The following is an 11,202-nucleotide window of genomic DNA, read 5'->3' on the forward strand; positions in this document are numbered from 1 at the left end:
TTGGCTTTAAGTTCCCCCTGGCAGGCTGTTTTTTCATGGAGGAGAGTGTCTATATGTGTGTGGGTGCGTGTAAGGGGCAGGTGTTGGGCCACGGACCCAGCCATGCTAGAGGGGCTGTGGGCCAGCTGAAAGCAGAAGCTAGATTCTTCAGAGACTTGAACGGCAGGGTTAGGAAGCAACAGGGAGCTGCTGTAGCCTCTAGAACATGCGCCTGCTGGTGTCTTCGCAGCTCTAAATGCCTAAGACTGCAATGGCTGCCCACCCTACCTCCAGCAAGCTTCCTGCCGCAGCCTGGCACCACGCACAGCACTGAGAAGGTGCTCGATCCAGGCTCCTGGGTGGTGCTACTTGGAATGGGAACAGTGCCCGAGGGCTTTCCTCCCACTCAGCGTGGGATGACCTGGGGAAAAAGAACTGTCTGGAGGCTGAAGGAGGATTTTTATTAGATTATTTGATGGGGGTGATGGTGACAGAAAGATAAAGAATAATGTCGGGATGGACTGCCAGGAAGGTCCTGAGTAAAACAGTGGAAGATCCTTCCTTCCTTCCTTCCTTCCTTCCTTCCTTCCTTCCTTCCTTCCTTCCTTCCTTCCTTCCTTCCTTCCTTCCTTCCTCCCTCCCTCCCTCCCTCCCTCCCTTCCTCCCTTCCTTCCTTCCTTCTATTTCAGATTGAACCCAGGGTCTCTTACACCCCAGGCAAGCACTCCACCACTGTGCTACAACCTCATCCTTTTTCATTTTGAGACAGGGTCTCACTAAGTTGCTCAGGCGGACCTGATTTTTCTGTCTCGGCCTCCCAAGGCACTGGGATGTCAGGTGAGCCTTACCAGATCCAGCTCAGCTTGTCATTTTTTTGGTGTGAGTACTGATAAATGCTCACTTTGTCATTTTTTTTTTAAATTTTCCTTTTGTATCAAGGATTGAACCCAGAGGTGCTTAATCACTGAGCCACATCCCCAACCCTTTTTATTTTTTATTTATTTTTTTTAAATTTTGAGATAGGGTCTCACTAAGTTGCTCAGGCTGGCCTTTAATTTGCAACTCTCCTGCCTCAACCTCCCTGGAATTGCAGGAATTACAGGTGTGAGCTATCATGTCTGGCCCACTGTGTCATTCTTAAGAAAAACATGAAATGTCCATAAGGGGCTTTTTGTTGTTGTTATTTTGTTTTTGGTCCCCAGGGCCAGTGACAGAAGGAACAGGCTTTGGAAATGCCCTCACTGTGCTTCCTGACAGGAGTCAGGCTGTGATTTGAGTCTGACACCTACAACTGGGGCTGGGAGGGATGAGCCCATATTGGGCCTGGGTTCTTGGGGGCTGGAGACCTGTTCTAAACAAATGGGGACATATGTATCACAGAAAATCTTGTTTTTTGATCCCAGACTGCCCACCCTCCACAGTTGCCTCAGCAGGGCTGTGCCTGAGCATTCCAAAAATCAGTCTGAACAAATTTCTTTAAAATGATATATTGTTGCCAAGAAAAAAAGAAGTCCCAGATCCAGACTGAAAGACATTTATTGCCTTTTTAAATGACTTGGTCCATGCCCCTTCCAGGAATGTGGGTAATTGGAAATTATGGAATAAGAATGTGAAAAGAGTTTTGGCATCAAGGATGTAGTGGGATTTATAATCAGAATACTAGCTTCTAGGCCCACCTCTGTCTTTCCTGGAGTATGGTTTGGGGCAAGTCACTTATACTTAGCCCTCTGAGCCTCAGTTTCCCTCTGCTATACCCACGTAGCTTCCTCCAAGGCTGCTGGGCAGTGCTCACCACCCCACTCCTGGGCTTGCTAAAGGTCAAGGCTGGGCATAGACCCCTAGGTCTCCCCCCAAGGCTACCTCTGCACCTGCACCTGTGGCGACTCTGAGATAATGGCCCAGGATCTGTGAGAGAGACACGAAACTGTCCCTTGTTCCCTACTCACCTCTACACAACATCCCAACTAAAGGGGCAGCAAGGACCTAAGAGTTCTACCCATGCAGCAAATCAGGAAACTGAGGTCCAGGCTGGGCAAGAGCATGCATAGAAGAGAGCTGGGATGTGGGACCCAGTCCTTGGAAAGAAAGCCCAACAGAGTGTCATTGACCTTCCTTTCCCTGGCCCTGGGTTCAGAGGTTAACTCAGGCCTATTAGAGGAGAACCTTTATTCCCCCACGAGACCAGTGTTTCTAGGGAAGCCCAGAAACAGCCTGGACGGTCTCGGAAACCTATGTCTGGGCGATGACCAAGCTGCTTACTAATGTCTTCACACAGAAGGTGCAAATGTGGGGGAGCCAGGGTCCTCTCTCTCCCAGTCTAGTAGTGGCTCTGCTGGAGGTGCCTACCTGGCTGTGTCTGCTATGTGACCTCTAGGACAGTGCTGACCCTTCTCAGCCCAGGTGTTCTGCCTTCCCCAGATAGACACGTGGCCACCTTGACCTGGCCCTGCTTGGGGCACCTGCTTTGCTCACCTGGTTCTGTGCAAAGAGGAGGGACTGAATGGCTCCAAATAGGAAGAGGTCTGGGCAGTGAGGTGCCAGTCCACCATTCTTGCCCTCCACCCCAGAGTGAGGAAGACTGCTGCTGAGGCCCAGCCCCAAGCCATCTGGGCAGCCCCAGGGTCTGCGGCACTGACATTCACCTACGCTTTTGCTCAGGGGCTCCTGCGAGACAGCAAGGGTGCCCGACATCTTCCTTCCTCCTTCCCTGCTCAGTTGGACAGTCTCTTTTTTGAAGGACCAGGGAAGAAGGACAGCATAACTGTAGAGCAATCAGAAGTGGTGTCCCTAGCCCCTATCCATCCCCAGAGGGGCAGACAGCTCCTGGATGAGATGGCATGGGATTCATGGACAAGAAACCAGGAGGCAGGGACCCCCGAGGAGCTAGGACATCTTAATGATTCTATCTCAAGCCAGAACGATGGGGAAGAAGAGCGGAGGCTTCCCTCCCAACTCAGTCATCCCAGACTCCATAGTGACATCTCACCTTTCTCAGGGGCTGGGGTTAAGGCTGGGGGGAGTCAGGAGAGGGGTACACAAGCCTGACTGCCCTGTTAGACCCAGGCTAGGGCTGCACCCTGTGCATGACAATGTCCCTGTGCAGGGAAGACTGGGGTGCTGGGTCAAAGGGATGTGCACCTTAGACCTTCTTGAACTTGCATCTGTCTGCCAGGCCACTGCCCACTCCATTCTTTGCACGCCTGGCTATCTCTGTTCATTCAGGTATCAGCTTTAATGTCACCTGCTCAGAGAGGCCTTCTCTGAGCACTCAGCTAAAATAGACTCCTTCTCTGCCACTCTTCCTCCCTGTCCTGCTTCATTTCCTTTATCTCACCACCTAAAATTGCCCTTCAGAACATAAGCTCCATAAAAGCAGGGGCCTTGTCTGGCATGTTCACCTCTGAAACAGGGTCTGGCTCCAGAGAGAGATGTTCAATGAGTGAATTAATAGAATGAGTTTTGAGATTTTTTAAATGAAAAAATTGATATATAATTTATATACTATAAAATTCAAATTGTGTGTGTGTGTGTGTTACTGGGATTTGAACCCAAAGCCTACTATATACTAGGCAAATGTCCTACCATTGACCTACATCCAACCCTTTCCTTAAAGTTTTATTTTGAGACAGTATCTCGCTAATTTACCCAGGCTGGCTTTGAACTTGTGATCCTCCTGCCTTAGTCTCCTGAGTTCCTGGGATTACATGTGTGTGTAATCCACCACACCCAGCTTAAAATTGTACACTTAAGGATACAATTCCATGGTTTTAATCATGTTCTGAGTTGTGAAACCATCACCACTTGGGTCATCTCAGAAGGAAAAACCCATATCCGTTAGAGTCACCCCTCACCCCTCTCCACACCACCTCCTGCCCTAGGCAACTACTAACCAATGCTCTGTAACGACTTATTCCCCCATTCTGGGCATTTCACATAAGTGGAATCATATACTCTGTGGTCTTTTGTGACCGCTCTCTCATTTAGCATAATGGCTGAATGGTACCCCATTGCCACATATTATTTATCCACCCATCTCCTCTTGGGTATTTGGTTGATTTCACTTATTGACTATTATGAATAATGCTGCTATGAACATTCATATGCAAATTTTTGTGTGGATACATGCTTTCATTTCTCTTGAGTATATACCTACACGTGGAGCTGCTGGGTCCTAGGGTGACTATGTTGAGGTAGGTTTTTAAAACAACCACCATATCTGGTGCTGGACTCCCAGAAGGCTCTGGCATGGATCTAGGGCAGGCTGAAAGGCAGAGAAGCCCTGAAGGGACAGGCAAAAGGTTTCTGGATGAGAGGTCAACCAAAGCCCAGCTCAGAAGGGAACTGGATTGGGATGTGTTCTGGGCACAGGAGGGAGCCAGAAATTTGTGGGGCAGGTCTCAGAATTGCTTAAATGGGGTGTGAAGAATGGGTTTGTTACAAGGGGCAGGAGGACAGACAGAGATGGGTTTGGGGCAGGCAGTACTTGCAGACTAGAAGGAATTGAAGAGAGAGAGAGGTGGTGGGGGAGGTGGCTGAGGCAAGAGTGAAGAGGGCAAAGAGAAGACTTTGACAAGCCTTCAATTCAGATGGTATTGACAGGGGAGAGGCCAGAGGAGGCTGGGAAAAGGCTGGGGAAGCTATGAAAGTCACTTATCTGCTCCAATAACTCCAAGATAAGAGAAGTTCTCAGCTGCCCAGAGTGGTTGGACAGGTCCACAAGAAATCCGGGAAAACCTGTGCCTTCCGTCTAAGTGCCCTTTCCCTATCCTGTGTGATAAAGCACAGGCCTCTTCACCTGCCAACGGGTAGCTTTTCTTTCTCTCTTCTGAAAGGTTTCCTTCTTGTGCTAAGCAAGATTTTCCTAAGGACGGGCTAGTTCAGGTTCTTATGGCTGTAACTGCACCCTTCTTCCTCCCTCCAGGTCTGCATGTGGTGACCTCTTTCAAGGTCTCTGTCTAGGCTAGAAGCCTCAGAGACAGAGAGACAGAGACAGAGAAAGGTTGGTGCTACCTTGAGCAGAGAGGGGCTCAAGTCCTCCTGGGCATCCCAGCTCTGCGGGCACCGCCCCTCCACTGCCTGCCCTGGGAGGCATCCAGAAGCCCCCTCCAGTCCAGGGTCCTGCAAGCCCTGTGCAGAGCCCAGAGAAGGAGGTGATGCCTGACTCTCTGATGTGTCATTCGTCACTTTTCTCTGCGCCCTCGCAACAGCTGGCCCTTGAAGATTTGTTAAATGAATCCCCCACTCCTGAGTGCCAGCCTGGCGCACTGGCTGGTAATCACTTAAGCTGAAAAGCACTTGCGGGGGTATTAGCATTTCAACTGAGGCAAGGCTGTGGCAGCAATGTTAGAGACTGGTGCAGGGATGACGGAGGCACTGTTTATTTGGGGGTGGGGGGCTACCTTGAGAACTACCCCAAGGGAGCTAGGTGCTTGACTAGACTTAGGGTTGCATCCCCCCATTTCGACCGGAAGTCTGCTTTTTTGCTTTTCACTGAAGGAAAGAGTTCTTTGTGACATTTTATGTTTGGAGTAGGAGGACTGAAGTTCAGAATTTAAACTTGAACCACTGATAGGACCTATCTCATTCTCAGAGATCCCAGCAAGAAGCCCCAGAGGCCCACCATTGGCTTCCCAGAGCTGCCAGAGTCCAGAAATGCTCAATCTACGAAGATTCACAGGGATACTCATCTCATGCCTATTCCTCCTCCATAGAATTTATGTTGACTGCTTCATCAAGCCACTGCCAAAGTATTAGTTCTAAAGTCAAATATTGAGGTACAAATCCTAGCTACGTCTCTTCTTAATAACTGTGTGATGTGGGGCAAGTTTCTTAACCTCTCTGTGCTTCAGCTTCCAATATATAACATGGAGAAAAAGTACTATTTTGCAGAGTTGTGGTGAAAATGAAATAGACTGATACAAGTAAAGTACTAATAGTGCCTGGCATGGAGTAAAGTTCAATATTATTGTTACCATCATTGAGTTTCTTTTCTGTGAGTCTATTTTCTCAGCAGGACCCTCTCTGTTGCCTGTTCAGAGCCCCAACTGAGTAAGAGCCACTCACTGCACAAAACTAGTCAGGAAGAGATGACCCATTGGGTGTACATCTCTGCTCATGTCACAAAAGCAGGCCTGCCAACCTGTCACTTAGAATTATGTCCTTTCGCCTTCCTGTCCTTTGAACTATACATATTCCTAAAATATTCCAGGTAAGAAAGAGCTTAAGTCAGAATACTGAAAACACAACACAACACAACACTTTTCAGATTTAGAGATACTCTCTCTTCATTTCTGATTAAATTTCTAGGTAGAATGGATCTTGAGCTTTTTCTTGAAGTTTTCTGAATCTCCTATACATCTAATCTTATTCAAAACCCGTGAAAACTAGTGGTGTACATAAGGAGACTTATTATTTATTTATTTATTTATTTGGTACTGGGGATTGAACCCAGGGCTACTCTACCACTGGGCTCCACTCCAAGCTCCCTTTTTATTTTTAATTTCAAGACAGGATCTAAATTGCCCAGGCTGACCTTGAACTTGCAATCCTCCTGCCTCAAACTCCCATTTAGCTGGGATTACAGGCAGGCACTACCACACCTGGCTGAGATTTGTTTTTTTTTTTTTTTCTTTTTGTTGTAGATGAACACTATACCTTTATTTTATTTATTTAGTTTGATGTGGTGCTGAGGATCAAACCCATTACCTCACACATGCTAGGCAAGCGCTCTACCACTGAGCCACAACCCCAGCCCAAGATTTGGTTCTTAAAAGCAGAATTCTTTGGTTTAAAGAGGATTTGGGGGAAAACGGGGCTAATCACTCCCTCGTTGTTAATGTTGGGTAAGTGTGGGTGGCTTAAACTAGGGTCCCCCTACATTGACACGTATAATTCTTCTCTCCATCAACTCTGGAAGTGAGGTGCAGAGGAAAACTCACCCTTCTGCACACTCCTAGGAGTGAGCCAGAGGGCAAGAGCTCTTGGCTCAGAAGGGCCCCTCCAGAGGTTTCTCAGGGATAGCCCAACTGTGGTTCTGTTCCCAGGCCAGCTGCCTACTAGAGTCCCCGCAATCCAGGAAACCACTCAGTCAGGAGGGGGGGACTAGGGAAATAGGACAGCAGTGTCTGGGGTGAAGTCACCTATTCCCTGGCTCTGGGTCTGTTTTTCCCAGTTGTAGGCAGTCATTACTGCTGTCCTTCCAGAAAGGCCTGGTACAGGTGGTGCTGTCCAATGAGCCAGGAGAAGGAGTCTCTACAATGGCATCCAAAGGGGCATCACTGGGCACTAGGCCAGGGAAAGTCCAGAGCTCTGTACTTCTGCAGAGGTCAGGGAGGAGTAACATGGGAGTAGGACTGGAGGGGACCTTGGCACCAGCGAGGAGGATCACTTTACCAAGTTATGGATGAGGCTCTGGGCCTTTCTACCTGGCCTCACCAATACTGTCAGTGTGTGTTCTCATAGACAGAAGGGCTCTGACTTCAGGGGCCAAGCAGTAACCATGTCCTGGCTCCCTCAGGGGCCAAACCACATAGAACCAACCCATCAGCCCCGTAGCCACCTGAGTACATAGCCGACAACCGATGTGGAGCTGACTGTGAGTGTAGTCACCCCTGGGCACCTGGTCAAACCACAGGCCAGCCCTGGCACCCAGCACTGCCCCTGAGCTGGCAGTCCCTCTGTTTTTCCACCTCACTGCTAACTGCACCCCGTTTCCTGCTCCCCGGCAGCTGGGGCCACCGACAAACCTCAGACAAGCTGCGCAAGAGGGGTCCCTCCCCACCTCTGCAAACTCCATCACTCCTCTGCCCACGGGCTGGGTTGGGGGGAGCGGGTGAGGGCTGGTTTTACCCTCTTACAGGGGTAAGCAAAGACAAATAAATAATCCAGAAGTCACCTTCAGTCCCTAGAGTTTCCCCGGGGGGGGGGGAGCTGGGGTGGGGGAGGAAGGCAGCTGTTGGGCGAGGGCGGGCACAGCTGGCAGAGCTGGGTAAGGTGGTCGCCGCCCGCCAGAAGGTGGGAGCGACTGGCAGCCTGCGGCTGCAGGGGCAGCGATGAGGCTGGGGGCAGGGAAGGGAGGTCGCGGACAGACCTGGGGCCACGAGTTGGGGCGCGCGGGCGAGGCACTCACGTCCTCTTGAAGACGCCCCCGAGGGCGCTGCCCAGCAGGAGGCAGAGCTGCTGCGAGAAGAAGACCCAGGAGATCTGGGGCAGGGAGCTGTGCGTCTGGCAGCGCAGGTCCAGCAGCGTGGGCCCCAGGAAGGCGATGCACAGGCCGAAGCTGAAGAAGACGCTCCAGTAGGTGAGCGTGGGCTGCAGGTTGCGGCGGAGCAGCTCCGACACGCGGCCGTCGCAGCCCATGGCCTCGGCTGCCGGGCGGGCTCGCGGCTGTGGCTCGGAGCGAGCCGGGTGCCCGAGTGCCGCGCGCCCGCGGGAGGCCGGCCGGGCCCGGAGGCCAGCGGCCGGGAGGGAGGGGCGGGGAGGGGCCGCCCGGCCAGGCCCGCCCTCGGTCCGCAGCGCGGGGACGCCTCTGCCGCCCTGCCCCGCGTCGGCTCCGAGCCTCTCTCGCGCGGTGCCGGGCGCCCGCCTCCCGCTGCTCGCCGAGCACCAGCGCTCGCCCGCCCCCGCGGCGGGGACCAACCCGCGCTCCCCGCGCTCCCCGCCCCCACTCCCAGCCGGCAGCCGGCCACGGCCGCTACACGGCCCCCAGGGGCCCCGCGCGCCCACTGCACAGCCTGGCAGACTGAGCGCCCGAGGTGTCCTGGTGCTCCCAGCGAGAGGCTGGAGAGCGCGACCCGCCTGCGCTCTACAGGGCGGGAGAGCCCCGAGGCCTCCCCGGCACACCCGCGGCTTTGTCCGCGGAGGAGACGCCGCGGAGCCTCAAGCCTGAAGTCCAGGGGCTCCGCGGATGCACTTCGAGGGCCTGTCAGTGCCTGTTTAGTCTTGCAATATGGAAAGCAAAATGTCATATATGCATTTTATCTTAGGAGAGTATTCGCGGCTTCTATATAGTCTCAGAAGCTTAAGTTCATTGTCTTTTAGAATGAAACCCCCAGGATCTTCCCCACACCAAGCTCCCAGGAAGGGCTGAGCGTCTGTCCTCACCAGCCATCTCATCTACTCCCTGGAGGGGTGCGGGAAAGGGGATGATGTTCTTATTCTGATCAGACTCCAGCTCGGTCCTTCCCAGTGTGGGGAGGGGCTGTAGGAAGGAGAGCAGTGACCTGGAGTAATCCCAGGGGGAAATCTGAAATAATTCTTAGAAGGAGGCCGCGGGAAAGAGTTTTGGGACAGTTTTTTTTTTTTTTCGTTAGAAAAGGACTTGGTAGGGCATAGGGGGTTATTTGGACTTCCAGCTGGGTGTTCTCCCAGGACCCTGCTGGGGACCCAGACTGTCCCTCTCCCAGGCGGCCACGGTGGGTTCATATTTGGCTATGGTTCCTGTACTGGCCCCTAGAGGCCAGAGCAGTAAGCCCCTACTGTGTATCCTCTGCCCAGGTGTTCTAGTAGTGGCAAGAGTCATGACGTCATGCCCATTTGCCCAACGGGGGACCAAAACTGAAAGGATCAAGGAGGTGTTTGGGTGGGTGATCCCAAGAGGATTTGGCATGAGGTGGGGGCAGCCAACTTCTCTTGCAGATGAAGGTCCATCGCACAGTGACACCCCAACCTCTGCTCCATCCCTCTCAAGACGTTGAGTCCCAGGGTCCCTTGGGCTCAGTTGCTCTGTAGGTGATGATTAGTATTTACTGAATGATGATAATGGCGGGCCTGCACAGTACTTGTAATAAAATGAACAGTTATCCTCTGAAATAAGGACAAATCATAATGACAAGTTTTTGAGTCCTCTCTGCCACTATCGCAGAATTCCAGAACCATAGAATTAGGAGGCACAACCTCCAATGAAGTCCTTATCCCCACCATAGTCTCTGTTAAGTGCTTGTCAGTTCTGTTCTTGTCTGACATCTGTATGGATGGGGGCCTTCTTGTCATTCCCTGGGGATCTGCTTCTAAGGTGGGTCAGCTCTGGTGGTAGGAAGGGTCTTGTGCTAAACTGAAACGTTCCCTATAACTGCTCCCCAGAGCCCCACAGATCTGCTCTGCGCATGTTAATTCTTCACGTACAAAGGCTTTGCCTAGTGTTTTTGTTTTTCCAACTGAACATCTGAAATTATTTCATAATTTCCCTAGCTGGTGCTCTCCGCTGTATTGCCCTGCTAGCCCAGCTCCTCTGCCACAATGACAATGACTCTGCCACAGTGAAGCAGCCCACAGTATATGGATTGCTAGGAGCAGTCTGTAGCTTGATCTGGGGTGGTGGTTACTATCAGGACTCAAAGAATAAATACCCTCCCCAATTTTGCATTTTTTTGGCATGCTAAGCAATTTAACCTAAAGAAAATTTAAAAACCTGAAAAGAAGGCTCAGAATCCATATCACTATAGTTGTGTGTGTGTGTGTGTGTGTGTGTGTGTGTGTGTGTGGATGTGTGTATGCTGGATATTGAACCCAGGGCCTCACATGTTAAGCATATGCTCCACCACGGAGCTATATCACCAGCTCCTCCTGCAACCTGTCTTGTTTCTCTTCCCTCCAGTGCACAGAGAGGGACTGTGGAATTCCCTTATCAGCATTAAGACCATACTGCAGAAGGGAACCCAGTTACTTTCTATCTTCACCCTGAACTCCTGTCATTTGGCTCAGAAAAGAAAACTGAGAAATGTAACATACCTGGATGGACTTTCATGACAAGCTAAGTCTGTTCTTTGGGTTCTTTCAGATTCCAAGAGAGTGTCTCCATTCATTCCCCTAAAAATCCTTTAAAAGTCCTCAGAATTCACCTACATTGCTTGTATTTCCCATTCATTCTAAGGGAAAAGGGGGTAAGTAAGTTCCTGAATAATATTAAGCATGTGGCATGCTATGGTTTCCCACTTATGCAGGTTAGTAAATTTGTACACTTTTTCTCCCATTTAAAAAAATTTTTAAAAACATTTTTTTGGTTGTCAATGGACTTTTATTTTATTTATTTATATGTGGTGCTGAGAATTGAACCCAGGGCCTCACACACGCTATCAAGCGCTCAGTCATTGAGCCGCAACCCCAGGCACCTTTTCTCCCATTAAATTTTTGTCAATTTATTCCCGCAAACTTCCAGGGGACAGAGGGAAGACTCTCTTCATCCCTACATTACCGAAGTGTCAATGTATGTGAAAATTCACTAGA

General features: G+C 50.9%; 1 protein-coding gene across 1 annotated transcript in view; it reads right to left on the minus strand.

The window, feature by feature from the left end:
* Slc60a1 (solute carrier family 60 member 1) overlaps window positions 1-8,416 on the minus strand; it is a 29,944-nt gene extending 21,528 nt beyond the window's left edge. The window contains exon 1 of the mRNA XM_026387515.2: window positions 8,108-8,416. Coding sequence (XP_026243300.1) covers window positions 8,108-8,337 — 230 coding nt within the window. The 5' untranslated portion in view covers window positions 8,338-8,416. The remainder of the gene's footprint in view (window positions 1-8,107) is intronic.
* Window positions 8,417-11,202: the final 2,786 nt, after the last annotated feature.

This window comes from Urocitellus parryii, chromosome 9, assembly GCF_045843805.1.
Source record: "Urocitellus parryii isolate mUroPar1 chromosome 9, mUroPar1.hap1, whole genome shotgun sequence".
Classification (NCBI taxonomy): Eukaryota; Metazoa; Chordata; class Mammalia; order Rodentia; family Sciuridae; genus Urocitellus; species Urocitellus parryii.